A 15,903-nucleotide genomic window follows, 5' to 3' on the forward strand; every position below is an offset into this window, starting at 1 on the left:
TATAGAATTGTAAGCTCCTTAAGTTAAATGTTAGAGTAATATATTATATATATAGACAAAATTGATGAACTAGATTTTAGTTATATATCATGCTTTATGATTTACATAATTGTTATGGTTGTGCTCAATTTATATCTGAGAGAAAGAGGCTTTGTCATTGGATGATAGGGTGAGATAGTGGAGACTGAACTTATGCGTAAATGAGAATTCACATGTCCTCTATGGGGTCCCTGGCAACAGTTGTTTGTTTTTTTGTTTTTTGATTTTTTTTTTTTTGGGCTGGTCAATAAAGAGCCAGCAGCCAATGGCTGGACAGGGGGACAGAGATAGGACTTGAGGATTCCCAGAGAGGAAACAGGGAGAAGGAAGAGGATACAAGCGTAAGACCTGTGGCTGACAGAGAAGCAGCCATGTCAGAATCAGCAAAGAGCGGACCCGGGGCCACTCCCAACGGGTCTGGGGCAGCAGGGATAAAATACAGAATTTAGAGAGAAACAACACAAGAATATCGGAGGGGAGTATGTTAGTCACATAGAGGTTCAGGAGTGGCCCAGTCGCTGAGCTAGTTAAGGCATATTAAAATATAAAGGCAGTGCGTGTAATTTTCCCGCTGAGATCCAGAGCATCTGGTGTAGGTGGTGTAAAGTGCAAGACCACCCACCAGAAGCTCACTCAGAGCAGTTTAAAGAATTACTTCTACATGAGAATCATTAGTGTGTGTGTGTGTGTGTGTGTGTGTGTGTGTGTGTATTTTTTGGTTTTGGAGATAGAGTTTCTCTGTGCAGCCCTTCCTGGCTGTCCTGGAACTCTATAGACCAGGCTGGCCTTGAACTCAGAGATTCCCCTGGCTCTGCCTCCCTAGTCCAGGCGTGGGTCACTACTGCTGGTGTCATTCTCTTTCAAACCACCATGGCAGCACATGGGTGGAATGCAGACTGTAAGCAGCCCTCAAGCACACTGCATGTCTCAGGTCAGCCTTCTCCCCACACAGGCCTGTCTGCACCAGGCTGTGCCCTAGAGGCCCTGGTTGATTTCACCTGACTCTAGGCTAAGTGATTCATGCTAAAGTAAGTTCTTTAGAGTGAGTGCCACATGTTCAGCATGTTGATCGACTCATATAGTGGTCTGGGGTTGGAATTCAGTCTCCATCATCATTGTCCATTGTCCATTCTGTGAGTACATTGACCTGAGTCCTTCAGTCACCAGCATTGCAGGTGGACACATGGCGTGCCAGCGTTACAGTGACCCAGTTGTTTCCAGTCACCATGTGTACCCTGTTGCCCCTTGATGAGGGCCTGGTGTGGATGCTAGGCCATGGAACATCTCTAGTTTACTCCTTCAGAAACGGGGGGGACTCAAGGCTTAGTCAGTACCAGCTGTTAAGGGGGTCAAACTTTTCTGGCTCTTGGCTCTTTCCCTCTCTGGGTCCTACACTGCGTGTGCATGCGTGCGTGTGTAACTTTTCCCTTTTTCTTTTTCTTTGTCATTATTAGTTTGAAAGGGCCAGGGAATAATGGCCACATGTACTAGGGAGCACTACCCCTGAGCCGCACTCTGGAGCACTTGGCCACACATACTAGGGAGCACTACTCCTGAGCTGCACTCCCGAGCACTGAGAGCTTTTTAACGATGTTCAGATGCACACTAAGGATTGGGTCTTTGGGAGCCAAACTGTGGGAGTGGAGAGTCCCAAGGGGAGGCACCTCACCTGCTCTTCTGGCTCGCTTGGCCTGTACTTAAACGGCATGTCCCCCGAGTTAGGGGCTCAAGTTTGGTCATTTTTTTATGGTTCTATACTTTCTGCTTTTTATAGAAATCTGCTATCACCATTAAGATGTTTCTAGTTTGGGGATGGGAAGCCAAATCAATGGGGAAAGCACTTGCTTGCTGTTGAAGCATGAGGCCCTAAGTTGGGATCCCAGTATTCATAGTGGGAGTGGCTACCATCGGGGAGGCAGCTGTGTGTGTGTGTGTGTGTGTGTGTGTGTGTGTGTGTGTGAGAGAGAGAGAGAGAGAGAGAGAGAGAGAGAGAGAGAGAGCAGTTGGTTCTCTCAGAGGCCTGGGCTCCAATTCCCAGTATTACATGCTGATTTATAACTCTGTAACTTTAGTTCCAGGATCTCTGACACCCTCTGCTGACCTCTGTTGCCACTGCATGCACAGGTACACTTAGATGCATGCAGACAAAACACTCATAAAATAAATAATTAAAAAATTAAATTATGTGCATTGGTGTATTGCCTGCATGTATGTCTGTTCGAGGGTGGCAGGTACCCTGGAGCCTCACTCTTAAGTGCCTCCCTGAGATCCAGCTGTAAGGCATGCTCTCAATTAGTGATCAAGGGCAGAGGGCCCATTGGGGGTGGTGCCATCCCTGGGCTGGTGTTCCTGGGTTCTATAAGAAAGCAAGCTGAGCAAGCCAGGGGAAGCAAGCCTGTAAGCAGCACCCCACCATGGTCTCTGCATCAGCTCCTGCCTCCAAGTTCCTGCCCTGTGCAAGTTCCAGTCCTGACTTCCTTTGATGATGAACAGCAATGTGGACCTGTAAGCTGAATAAACCCTTTCCTCCCCAACTTGCTTCTTGGTCATGATGTTTTGTACAGGAAGAGAAACCCTGACTAAGACATCTTTCCTCTCTGACTTTCTTTTCATGGCTTCTTTCATTGAGCTCACTTTCTTCCCTTGAGTTTAGTAAAGGTTCAGAGATGGCCTCTGTTGATTGAGCCACCATGTAGAACCAAACCTGGGTCCTCTGCAAGAGCGACAAATGCTCTTAAACACTGAACCATCTCTCCAGCCCCTTACTGACATTTTCTCATGGTGGCCAGTGACTTTTCTTACCTTTCTTATTAGTTTTGTTTTACTATCACTAAGAGCTGTGGATTTAAATTTGATTTTTTCCAGGCCTTTGCAGGTATCATGCCTGTATACATACAGGCACTGAGTCCTGCACGTTCCTGTGTGCGCTGACCATCCCGTCATGCTGGATCCCAGGTTATTCCTGACCTCATGAGGCATGCAGGAAAGCCAGATTTTAGGTGGGATGGGAGATGGTACCCTAGTTAGATTTATCTAAGTTGGCCTTTAAAAAGAACAGCCCATGTCCCAAGAAGGAGAGAGAGAGAGAGAGAGAGAGAGAGAGAGAGAGAGAGAGAGAGAGAGAGAGAGAGAGAGATCATGTTGGCCTTGAACTTGTGAGTTGAAGAGATTCTTGTGTCTCTGTTTTGGGTTGTACTAGTTGTTTGTTTTTGTAATTATGGAAAGGGACCCACTTCCCTTTACACCAGTGATCTTTATGAAATGAACTGCCCTTTCTTACTGAAATAATTCTGCCCTGTCCTGTGTAAATTCATAAGTATGTTGGTCTATCTCTGTTTTCTGTGTGTTCCACCGATCTTTTGTGCAGAATACAATCTTGTCTGTTAGTGGACAGGCCTTAAAGAAGCATGTGACACAGCTGTACCCGAGTGGCTTCTGTCCCAGCCTCTCAGGCCCCATCTTTTGTGCCTTCACTTAAGTCTGTCTTCCTATTCCTTCTTGAACTCTGTTCTGTGTTTTAGGACCCTTCTCTGTTGGAGGGCCGGGTGGCATTTCTTCACGCCCCTGCAGGCACCATGGTGTCAAAACAGGGAGACCAGGTAAGTTAAGAACCTCAGTCCTAAAGGCCATAGGAACCGCCTGTCCCTGCAGCTCAGTGCTGGGTGGAGTGTGGGTGAGGGTGCAATGGTTAGAAGTTGTCCCCACACCACATTGCTGGACTGCTGAGCACTCTCTCTCTTAGTCTCTATGTAGCCCGGGCTTAAGTGCTGGGCTTCTTCCCAATTGTGCCTGCTGCCCTGGCACCTTTTCTGGAATCTGAGGGGCTCGGGTGAGAAGATTTGCAATGAGTTCTATAATAAATACAAAGAAGTTGGAATTTGGCCCTGCATGATTTTGTGGATGCTGGATCAAAATGTGTGACTCTAATGTGTAGCTCTATAGAGCTTCAAAGGGATGGGCTGCTTCTTCATTTCTGTGGGAAAATGGGCATATGAGGAGGGAAGGTAGGTTTGTCTGAGATAAGGGAAATTCCCTGTAATTGATAAATAAAAAAGCATAGGTATTAAATAATAAAGCTATAGGACTGTTATAATGCTCTGAGTGGAAGCGTGTCTAAGGCTGGGTTGCATACAACCTAAAGTCGACAAAGAAGCAGCTGCCTGTACCAGTGTGACTGTGGGCTCAGGGAACTTCCCTGGGTTCTGGGCTCGCGGGGCATTCTGGGCCACTGTCACATATCGTGCTGAAGGTAGCCTTCTCTGCTTTCCTAAGGATGTCAATATTCTGTTTGTGGTCTCGGGGATGCTGCATGTTTACCAGCAAAAGATTGACAGTTTGGAGGACACTTGCCTGTTCCTCACACATCCCGGGGAGATGGTGGGGCAGCTGGCGGTGCTCACTGGAGAGCCCCTAATGTTCACCATCAGAGCCAACCGAGACTGCAGCTTTTTGTCCATCTCGAAGGCCCACTTCTATGAGTGAGTCTCCTCGTTCCCTTCTCTGTGTTCGTCTCTGTTCTGCTCCCCTGTCTCCTGGGTCCTCTGTCCCTGAGGGCTCTTAGGAACAGGCCTGCTGCTGGCCTCCCCTGTCTCTTTAGCTCGGTAGCTGCAGACACTGGTACCACACACAGGTTCAGTCACTCATTCATCGAGCCTCCATGTGGCTTGTAATATCTGACATTTGCTAGTTCCTCTGTTGCTATATGGCACTCGCCCAGTCATATCTCGTTGTCAGTACATTTTGTGGCTACACATAATAGAGCCGGAATTAGGGTCTGGCTCATTGCTTAGAAACCTGTTCACAGTAGACTGAGTCTGGCTGGAAAGGCACAGTGGTAATCCTGGAGTGGTCTTCTCACTTTCCTTCCTTAAGGCAGGGGGTGGTGATTTGTGTTGTGGTGGTGGTGGTTGTTGTTGTTGTTTGTTTTTAGACATAGACTTTCTCTTTGTAGCCCTAATTGTCCTAGAACTCATTCTGTAGACCAAGCTGGCCTCAAACTCACAGAGATCCATCTGCATCTACCTTCTGAGTGCTGGTGTGCCACTACTGCTCAGTATAGGTTGTTATATAGAACCTAGCTACCAAATATGTCCTTTGCCCCAAGTGATGTCCTCCTCAGCTTGTCTGCGAGGCCACAGGCTGCATCTTCTGCTGGACTTTCTTTTTTTTTTTTTTCGGATTTGATTTTTTTCGAGACAGGGTTTCTCTGTATAGCCCTGGCTGTCCTGGAACTCACTCTGTAGACCAGGCTGGCCTCGAACTCAGAGATCCGCCTGCCTCTGCCTCCCAGAGTGCTGGGATTACAGGCGTGAGCCACCACCGCCCGGCTCGGCTGGACTTTCTACTTGTCTTGAGGCCCAGAGCATAAGATTAAAAATTGTCACAATTTGTTGCTTGCTTTGGGGCGGGGGCAGCTGTCCATCAGGGTCCACAATTTTTCTGAGTTTAGTTAAGCAACCTCCCCTCACAATCATCTGTGCTAGCCAGTATCCATCTTTGGATCCACACTGCTAGAAGGCCTCTTCTTCATCCATGCTTGATGCCTGGAAGTTGGGTAGATGCTCAGATAGAGGAGGTCAGGGGCTAAAGGATCGTGGAAGTGTAGCAGCTTAAAAATCGTTTCAACCAACATGCTTTCAAAACAGTAGTAGGGGCCAGGGAAGGGAAGGCCTCCTCCAGATGTAGCCTCCCTCTCCTAGGATTTGCCTGAATGCCTCTGGCCTGGTTCCCTCTGATATTTTCAGTATGCAGAGGGCGAGGCCCTCACTTCATAGATGGCAGACATGGCAGAGAGGGAGAACTGTGCTTCGGCCCTTCTCCTGCCATGAGTCCCAGGATGAAGCTGAGTTTGCCTTCCTCTTGAGCTCCATGGATCTTCTCAGACATACAGAGCATGCTCTCAGTCTGCTGTCCCCAGCCCTGCCCTGTCCACCTGTACCAAGGCAGCGCTCAAGAAGGATATTCAGGAGAGTGGGCAGGAATCACCTCAGTGCTGTGGTTGCCAGGACCCCGTGACCTTGCTTTTTTTCTCTTTACCCTTCTGACCTTGGCATGGCCTGATCCCCCTTGCCCAGGCATATGCGTCTGTCTGTGCTCCCACAGTCTATGTCGGATGTCTCTGTGTGTTCAGCACATGTCCTTATCCACATGTCTGAATGCGCCTATATGTTACTGTCTATGTATCCATGTTTGGGTTTCTCTCCATGTCCTTATTTGTGTTTCTCTGTGAGCCTTCATGTATATATTTGTCTGTATATTCTTGTCTATGTCCACATCTCTATGTATGCACATATATGAATATCCTTGCTTATATATGTACATGTTCGTTAATGTTTTTATTTATGAGACTTTGTGTGTTTTGTCTGTGTGTGCATGTATTACATGTCCTTGTCCATATGTATCTATGTGTCCTATTCTCTGAGTATACATGCCTTTTAAATGTCCTTGTCTGCATGCATGTGGTTGTATGTGCATAAAGATATTTCTTACTTTACAGACATGATCCAGCAAATGCCATAGGGACTCTTATCCAATCTTGGGGATAAAATTATATCATTGGCCTTTCTGAAGCTATCATCATCTCGTATTTGCCTTACTGCCCTGGGGATGGTAAAGGCACACTAGATAGTGGGGATATTATCTAATGCATGTAGCAATGCTCTGTTTGCTATTTCTAATAGACTGGCAGTCCCATCTCCTGTTCCTGGGCCTAGGCCTGGAGTCCTTCTGCCTTGGTTCTCTCCTGCCCAGTGTATGTAAATAGCCCATGAGCTGTATGTATCTATGGGGTCCTGACCTCCAGCCCTGGGGCCACCATGATATACCTGCTGTTGCCCTGCCTTCCATAGTCTGTTCACACAGTCACCAGAGAGGTGACAGTGTTCTCCATCAGAACCGTCAGCAGTCTATGCCTACCAGGTAGATTCCATGCCTCCAGGTTCAAAGCCCCCGTGCATGTACACAGACACAAACGACTATCCCCGCACTGCACAGCTCATGAGTCTGCACACGTGGAACTGGAACCCTGCTCCTCAAACCTGGAGCTTAGGGATGGCCTCTGTTCAAGGGGCCTTTGTGAAGTGGACAGTTATGTGGGTGGTCTTCTATACCCCAAATCCATTGTTCCTGTGCAGCTGAGAACAGACAGCTGCCTAGGCAGCATCCTGTCTCAGCCCTCAGTGTCTTCTTCCCTCAAAGTAAACAATCAAGAGTCCTGTGGCAGGTAGGGTCAGAAGTCCTGCTACTCTCAAATGCTGTGACTCTTCTTGTGAGGAGTGGATCTGGTGGGGCTGGATGTGAGATGGGAGGTGAGAGGAGGCCTCATGGGAATGGAAATGACTGCAGATTACATGGCAGGATCATGAGGAAACGGCCAGATGTCGTCCTGGGTGTGGCACACACAGTCGTGAAGAGGATGTCGTCCTTTGTACGTCAGATTGATTTTGCTCTAGACTGGATGGAAGTAGAGGCTGGACGTGCCATATACAGGTGAGACTCACAGATGTATAGTGTGCAGAGAAAGCCACAGGTAGACAGTATATAAAGGCCCACGGCTGTGCAGTGTACAGAGCCCTGAGGGGTCTCCATCACTGCATGTCCCTGCCGATAGACCAGATCCATGTCTACAAAGGTTGTACAGTGACGAGGCTGAGACCCTTGTCCACTCCCCACTCCTGGCACGCATGGAAACATTGTTTGACATCATCCTGGGTTCTGTGTATGTATACACAGGCACAAACACACCTTTAGCAGACAGCGCTCCATGTGCATACACATGAACCACAGCATCCTATCAAAAGACCCGAGAGCTGTCTGAAGTGGCTTTTCTAAGGAACTGCTGTGGTAACTGTTCTTAGGTCTTTTCTTCTGACCCTATCTGGGATGCCTTGCTGGCCGCACCTCTGCTTAGGTCACAGAGATACCTGGGTTATAGCTGTCAATTTTTATGATGCCTAAAACTTAAGTGCACGCCTTTAATCCCAGCACTTGGGAGGCAGAGGTAGGTGGATTTCTGAGTTCGAGGCCAGCCTGGTCTACAGAGTGAGTTTCAGTATAGCCAGGGCTACAAAGAGAAACCCTGTCTCGAAAAAACCAAAAAAAATGCAAAAAAACAAACAAACAAACAAACAAAAAACAAACCAAAAACAAAACAAAAAACAACTTATTTGAAGTAGTAGTAAACCCATATGTGTAAGCACAAATATTCTAAAGTGAGAAGTAATTGCACTCTATACTATTTATTTATTTACTTATTTGAGACAGGGTCTTACTTATGTAGGTTTGGCTGGTCAAGAATCCACTGAGTGGCACAGGCTGGCGTCTGACTCAGAGAGATTCACCTGCCTCTGTCTACTGAGTGCAGGAATTAGAGGGTGTGCCACCATGCCCGGCACAGTGACTGCTTTGCAAACCGAAGCATCCCAAGAAGTCTCTATGCTTTTCATTGGTTGCATCCTGGGGTGTGGTCAGCATCACCGAGCTGGTTCTGTGAGCAACATAGGCTGCTGAGTTGAGCTCCTTTATGTCTCTGCAGGCAAGGGGACAAGTCTGACTGCACATACATCGTCCTCAGTGGCAGGCTACGTTCTGTGATCCGAAAGGATGATGGGAAAAAACGCCTGGCGGGGGAATATGGCCGAGGAGACCTTGTTGGTGTGGTAGGTGCCAGCTCCCCTCTTTGCCTTCCATGACACTCTGGAACTTGCCTGTCTAGTTACCTGAAGAGGAGGAAGAAGCCTGAGGGACTGCAGGAGCATAACTGTCCCCCACCCCTCCCTGCTGGCCCTGCCTTTGCTGGGGCCCCACCTTAGCCTTCTGGGTGAGCCCAGATTCTGGCCCCTGGTTTCTGGCTGCTTATTTGCACCCAGGCAGTGCTGAAGCCCTGGTAGATTGTCTCCAAGAGGACGTGACTAAGGGTAACTAGCAGCTTGCCCTAGCTTCCCCGTGCTGCCTGATCTGTTAGCTCCAGGATGCCCTAGTGTTGGGCTTGTAGAGCTGGGTAAGGAGAGTAGATTCCAGTCTGCACCTCTGGCTTCGGGTGGCTGGCTGGCTGGTCATTTTTTTTTTCCCCTTGAGGCAGGGTTTTACCCTAACCCAGGTGGACTTAGAACTCACCAATAAACTTGAGCTGCCCTTATACTTGTGCTGATCCTTTTGCATCAGCTTCCTAAAAACATAGAGGCTTTTGAAAACAGTAAACCTATATGCATTAGAACAACAGCTATATCTGTATTTGTATCTGTATCTATCTGGATGGATGGATGGATGGATGGATGGATGGATGGATGGATGGATAGATAGATAGATTAGATAATGCTTTTTGGGTTTTTTTTTAAATCTTTTGTTCTTTAATGTGCATGACTGTTTTGCCTGCAGGTATGTCTGTGTGCCCAGAGAAGCCAAAAGGAGGGCATCAGAAGATACAGTGGTAGCTCATGCTTTTAATCCCAGCAGCACTCAGAAGGGTGAGGCAGGCACATCTCTGTGACTACTAGGCCAGCCTGGGCTAGAAATAAAAGAAAGAAAAGAGGGCATATGATCCCTTTGAACTGGTGCTATAGATAACTGGGAGCCATTTTGTGGGTGCTGGGAATTGAACCTCGGTCCTTTGCAAGGGCAGCTAAAATTCTTTTGTTTGTCTGTTTGCTTTTGGATTTTGGGGGAAGGGTTTGGTGGGGTTGGTTTTGGTTTTTTGTTTTTGTTTTCCAAGACAAGGTTTCTCTATGTAGCCCTGGATATCCTGGAACTCACTCTGTAGACCAGGCTGGTCATGAACTCACAGAGATCTGCCTGACTCAGCCTCCCCAGTGCTGGGATTAAAAGTGTGTGCCACACAGAGCCTTATTTTAAGTTCTTTTTTTTTTTTTTTTTTTTTTTTTTTTTGGTTTTTTTGAGACAGGGTTTCTCTGTGTAGTCCTGCTTGTCCTGGAACTCACTCTGTAGACCAGGCTGGCCTCGAACTCAGAAATCCGCCTGCCTCTGCCTCCCGAGTGCCCGGCCCATGTTTGTTCTTTGAGACGTGGCCTCACTGTCCAGCTTCGGCTGTCCTGGACCTCGTGCTGCAGCCAGCGCTCTTCACTGTGGATCCAGCTCTACCCAAAGCTCAGATCCTTTTAAAAACTAACTGTAGTTTACAAACAAACAAAAATTACCTGAAAGACTGTATTCTTTACTTTGCTGCCCCCTAAAATCTGGGTAGCTCTTGTAAGCCCGCCATATCCCTTGTCTCACTGTGTAGTCCCAGTGTCTTCGTTAGGTTTCTGTTGCTGCAGCACATCACCCTGATCAAAGGCAGCCTGTGGAGGCCAGGGCTTCTTTCACTTAGCTTCCCGCCAGCAGTCAGCACTGAGCTGGAGCAGAGGCATGGAGAGGCATGGAGAGGCGCCTCGTGCTGACTGACCCTTATGGCCTGCTCGGCCTCCTCTCCTACACAGCTCAGGACCATATTCTGCTGCTTTAAAAGAGTCTTGAGTTTTAGGCAGCTTAGGGTCTTTTTGCTGTCTGATAACAGGGTCATAGGGAAGCCTTCTGATGTTGCCAAGCCTGTGGTAATGACTGCTTTCCTCCTGTGCAGCCTCTGTTCCAGGGTTACTCCCATCCTGCCTCCCCTGACCTCTGCCTCACAGCGGGTCTTCCATGTCAGAGTTTTGGAGTCCCTGGCCTTAGGGTAGCAGCTATGCTTTCTGTAGCCTGTGAATCCAGTCACCAACTCCTACGTGGAAGATAGCATTGCTGGCCAGATGCTGAAATAGGTGTCTCCATGCTCCGGGGCTCCTTTAAGCGCACCTGACGTGAGCCCCTCGTGAGTGCTATGTCTTCTTCAGAGGCATTTGTATCTGAAGGAGTGTTCAGTTCCCTGAGACAGCCCCTTCCTTGCCTGTGTCTGAGAACTATCAGGGTTGCTAGGGGTGCCTGTGGCTTCTAGAGCATCCTAGGGATTTGGACATCAGTCACATGTGAGAGCGCCCACCAGCTTTGTGCAGAGCAAAGGCTTGCTTGGGTCATTTTGTTCCTTTTCTTGCTTCCTGACCACATAGCTCTTACAGGCTACTGTTCTGGCTACTTCTATGTCAGCTTGACATAAGCTAGAGTCATTTTAGAGAAGGGAACCTCAACTGAGAAAATTACTCCAAGTTTTCTTGGTTAATGATTGGTATTAGAGGGCCCAACTCTCTGTGGGTAGTTTGAGAAAGCCAAGCAGACCAAGCCAGCAAATAGCATTCCTCCATGGCTCCTGCTTTAGCTCTTCCTCCACTGTCTTGTCCTGTTTGAGTCCCTGTCCTGAATTCCCTCAGTGATGGGCTGTGACCTAGAATTATAAAATAAAGTAAGTTCAAGGTACCTTTGACCATTGTGATTATCACAGTAGTAGAAACTCTTTGGACAGCTTGTATGCATCTGACTTGCACATGCCTTGGCTGGACTCCAGGCATCCTCAGCCTGGCCCTCCTAGACCTTGGCTGGTCTTTGAGTCCCCTGGGTTTGTCTCTTCCTCCTTAGGTGGAAACGCTAACCCACCAGGCCAGAGCAACCACAGTGCATGCTGTCCGGGACTCAGAACTGGCCAAACTGCCAGCAGGGGCTCTGACGTCTATCAAGCGCAGGTACCCACAGGTAAGGCTGCTGCACAGGTGAGGTGAGGCTGCTGTACAGGTGAGGTGAGGCTGCTGTACAGGTGAGGTGAGGCTGCTGCACAGGTGAGGTGAGGTTGCTGTACAGGTGAGGTGAGGCTGCTGCACAGGTGAGGTGAGGCTGCTGCACAGGTGAGGCTGAGGCTGCTGTACAGGTGAGGTGAGGCTGCTGCACAGGTGAGGTGAGGCTGCTGCACAGGTGAGGCTGAGGCTGCACAGGTGAGGTGAGGCTGCTGCACAGGTGAGGTGAGGCTGCTGCACAGGTGAGGCTGAGGCTGCACAGGTGAGGTGAGGCTGCTGCACAGGTGAGGTGAGGCTGCTGCACAGGTGAGGTGAGGCTGCTGCACAGGTGAGGTGAGGCTGCTGCACAGGTGAGGTGAGGCTGCTGCACAGGTGAGGCTGAGGCTGCTGCACAGGTGAGGCTGAGGCTGCACAGGTGAGGTGAGGCTGCTGTACAGGTGAGGTGAGGCTGCTGCACAGGTGAGGTGAGGCTGCTGCACAGGTGAGGTGAGGCTGCTGCACAGGTGAGGTGAGGCTGCTGCACAGGTGAGGCTGAGGCTGCACAGGTGAGGTGAGGCTGCTGCACAGGTGAGGTGAGGCTGCACAGGTGAGGTGAGGCTGCTGCACAGGTGAGGTGAGGCTGCTGCACAGGTGAGGTGAGGCTGCTGCACAGGTGAGGTGAGGCTGCACAGGTGAGGCTGCTGCACAGGTGAGGTGAGGCTGCTGTACAGGTGAGGTGAGGCTGCATAGGTGAGGTGAGGCTCCACAGGTGAGGCTGCTGCACAGGTGAGGCTGAGGCTGCACAGGTGAGGTGAGGCTGCTGCACAGGTGAGGTGAGGCTGCTGCACAGGTGAGGCTGAGGCTGCTGCACAGGTGAGGCTGAGGCTGCACAGGTGAGGTGAGGCTGCTGCACAGGTGAGGCTGAGGCTGCACAGGTGAGGCTGAGGCTGCTGCACAGGTGAGGCTGAGGCTGCTGCACAGGTGAGGCTGAGGCTGCTGCACAGGTGAGGCTGAGGCTGCACAGGTGAGGTGAGGCTGCTGCACAGGTGAGGTGAGGCTGCTGCACAGGTGAGGTGAGGCTGCTGCACAGGTGAGGCTGAGGCTGCTGCACAGGTGAGGTGAGGCTGCTGCACAGGTGAGGTGAGGCTGCTGCACAGGTGAGGCTGAGGCTGCTGCACAGGTGAGGCTGAGGCTGCTGCACAGGTGAGGTGAGGCTGCTGTACAGGTGAGGTGAGGCTGCTGCACAGGTGAGGTGAGGCTGCTGCACAGGTGAGGTGAGGCTGCTGCACAGGTGAGGTGAGGCTGCTGCACAGGTGAGGTGAGGCTGCTGCACAGGTGAGGCTGAGGCTGCTGCACAGGTGAGGTGAGGCTGCTGCACAGGTGAGGCTGAGGCTGCTGCACAGGTGAGGCTGAGGCTGCTGCACAGGTGAGGTGAGGCTGCTGCACAGGTGAGGTGAGGCTGCTGCACAGGTGAGGTGAGGCTGCTACACAGGTGAGGTGAGGCTGCTGCACAGGTGAGGTGAGGCTGCTGCACAGGTGAGGCTGAGGCTGCACAGGTGAGGTGAGGCTGCTGCACAGGTGAGGCTGAGGCTGCACAGGTGAGGCTGAGGCTGCTGCACAGGTGAGGTGAGGCTGCTGCACAGGTGAGGTGAGGCTGCTGCACAGGTGAGGTGAGGCTGCTGCACAGGTGAAGCTGAGGCAGGTGAGGCTGCTGCACAGGTGAGGCTGAGGCAGGTGAGGCTGCTGCACAGGTGAGGCTGAGGCAGGTGAGGCTGCTGCACTTCTGGCCCAGGTGAGAATTTAGTCAAGTAGACACAGACACACACCAGAATAGGTAGGTGGAAGGTTGTAGAAGTGACACACAAAGGGGATTCTTTTATCACTATTGTATGACACTATTTCTGAGGACACATGAGCAAAAACCAGACTTAACTCAGATACAACACAGGTAACAGACAAAGTAAGGACACTGAAAGTGCAACTTGGTAAACCAGTGATTTCTGTTGGGGTTCCTCTCAGGAATATGGTGAGGGGTCACGGGTGCAGAAATGACTCAGAGACAGCTGCATTGCAGAGGCCTGTCCCAGTCTGGGAGACTGACTGCTCACAGAGCTGGGAACTGAAGCAACTGCACAACCTGCGGGCAGCTCAGCAGGTTACAGCGCCTTCCAGATAGATCGATGATCTGAGCTGCTTTCAGGCTACTCTGCTGGTCCGAGGGTGTCTGTGTGCTGGTCTGAGGGTGTCTGCTGGTCTGAGGGTATCTGTGTGCTGGTCTGAGGGTGTCTGACTGCTGGTCTGAGGGTGTCTGTGTGCTGGTCTGAGGGTGTCTGTCAGCAGTCCTTACTGCTTATATGCATTTTTGTAGAGAAGAGACCTAGTATATGTGGTAGGTTTAGGAATGTCCTGGAGCTTTTGCATAGTTTATTTCCTGAGCTTGAAGAACTTCCTGCAGAATAGAGGAGTCCCGCTTTAGAATATCCTGTCTTATGGTGCTTCCTTCAGAGACGGAAGGTTTTTTATAGGAGGAAATTGCTACATTATACCTACTGCTTAGGACAGTAACTTGAAGAGAACTTTGGGAGCAGCAGGGGGGGCCGCATTGGCAGAGGAGAACTGAGATACTGAGGCTGCATCTCTGAGCTGTCGGTCAGCTACCTTTTCTGGTTGTCTTCCTGCCTGTGAGCGACAAGGTAGGTCATCACAGGAGAGATGGGACAACCCTACACTCTGCACTAAAAGCCCAGAGTCCTGGAGCAGTGTTCCCACTCAGCATCCTGCCCTCAGTCTGAGAACTGCTTCCCAGTCTCTATGCTGGCTTTCTTCCCAACTCCTCCTCCGTGTGTGTGTGTGTGTGTGTGTGTGTGTGTGTGTGTGTGTGTGTATGTATTTGTGTGTGTGTGCCTGCATGAAACCCAAGCCCTTGTTGCTTGCTAGTTGCATGTGAATGAACTAGTACAAACTGTACTAGTGAATAGTCCAGCAGTATCCCACTGGACCTCAGTCCATTTGTTTTCCAGTTGGTGGGTGTTGGAATGATTCCAGTTTGGACTGTCAGGTTTAAAAGGCACTCTGCATCTTTTGTGTTTCTACAACGCACCCCCCCAACCAAACACATTATTCCCGTCTCCCCCAGGCAAGCTCCTTCTCCCTGGTGACTTAATTTCTCTTCTTTTTGTTGTGATAAAATACCCTGACAAAAGAAACTCAAGGAAAGTGTTTCATTTTGCTCACGGTCTCACATTCCTGACTGTCACAGTAGGGAAATGACAGTGACAGGAGCTAGAGGAGGCATCTGTCACATTATATTCATAATTAAGACCAGGGAACAACAAATGCAGCATGATACAGCTCGGCTCCTTCCCCACCCATAGTGCAGTCACGACAGTCCCAGGAGGCGTGTCTAGGGCCCACGTCTCGGATGAGTCTGTGTTTGCTATGTTGGCCGTACACAGTCTCATCTGGAAACCAGGACATCGTATGGGCCTTTGTCAGCTGCAGCCCATGTTTATTTCCCGTCAAACCCAGTGTGCTGTTTAACGTCATGTCCCAGTCCCAGTGTTTCACCGTTAAACATGTGGTTGAGGATTTTCCCCCTTCCTTCCCCAAGGTTGTAACCCGGCTGATTCATCTCTTGGGCGAGAAGATCTTAGGCAGTCTCCAGCAGGGATCTGCGACAGGTGAGTCTCAGCTCTGTCTTGGAGCTCTTCCTCAGGCTCACGAGCGCACCGCCCCACCCTTCCCTTAGCAGAGCATTGTGGGCTGCTGTGCTGCAGGACTTCTGAGAACATCTGGGAAAGTCTCACCAAGCACAACTCTGAGGAAGGAGGGCTTAGAGTTTTAACAGTGCCAGCATATTTTGCCAAGCTGTGTTTCAATATGGGCAGCACAGAGGGGAACTGTGACCTCTCTACCTTGTGTTTAGAAAGAGGAAACAGAGGCCTCTGGAAGAGTGGTGTAGTCAGGGCTGCTGTTGCCTGTCAAGTGCTGGGTGTGAAAAGATGGTGAGGGAACTGTGGGTGTCAGGAACTGAAACTCGACCCCAGTATGTATGCTTTCTTCTAGCTCTAAGAGTGTCCATAATGGGAGCCACTGGTCACTCCGTGTTCCAGCACTGCCGTCTTTCCCTGAATCCCACTGACAGGAGAGCTCTGATATTGCTCTTACTGTTCTGCCTTCACCCCCGAGTTCCCTGCCTGGGATGCTGCTTTATTTTTGTGCCTTTGGTCCTCCC

At 50.1% G+C, this 15,903-nt stretch overlaps 1 protein-coding gene and 1 long non-coding RNA gene across 4 annotated transcripts in view; both read left to right on the top strand.

The window, feature by feature from the left end:
- Pnpla7 (patatin like phospholipase domain containing 7) overlaps positions 1 to 15,903 on the top strand; it is a 72,197-nt gene that overhangs the window by 24,333 nt on the left and 31,961 nt on the right. For 2 of the 3 annotated variants that reach the window (XM_052181783.1, XM_052181784.1), the window contains exons 15-20: positions 3,561 to 3,638; positions 4,312 to 4,517; positions 7,396 to 7,527; positions 8,573 to 8,696; positions 11,539 to 11,652; positions 15,280 to 15,349. In XM_052181783.1, coding sequence (XP_052037743.1) covers positions 3,561 to 3,638; positions 4,312 to 4,517; positions 7,396 to 7,527; positions 8,573 to 8,696; positions 11,539 to 11,652; positions 15,280 to 15,349 — 724 coding nt within the window. The remainder of the gene's footprint in view (positions 1 to 3,560; positions 3,639 to 4,311; positions 4,518 to 7,395; positions 7,528 to 8,572; positions 8,697 to 11,538; positions 11,653 to 15,279; positions 15,350 to 15,903) is intronic. The other variant, XM_052181785.1, reaches the window with a different exon arrangement.
- LOC127685038 (uncharacterized) lies at positions 11,680 to 14,086 on the top strand. The gene is made up of 3 exons (XR_007977784.1): positions 11,680 to 12,693; positions 12,873 to 12,982; positions 13,268 to 14,086. It is a non-coding gene; the product is annotated as an uncharacterized LOC127685038 (long non-coding RNA).

Source organism: Apodemus sylvaticus, chromosome 5 (assembly GCF_947179515.1).
Source record: "Apodemus sylvaticus chromosome 5, mApoSyl1.1, whole genome shotgun sequence".
Classification (NCBI taxonomy): domain Eukaryota; kingdom Metazoa; phylum Chordata; class Mammalia; order Rodentia; family Muridae; genus Apodemus; species Apodemus sylvaticus.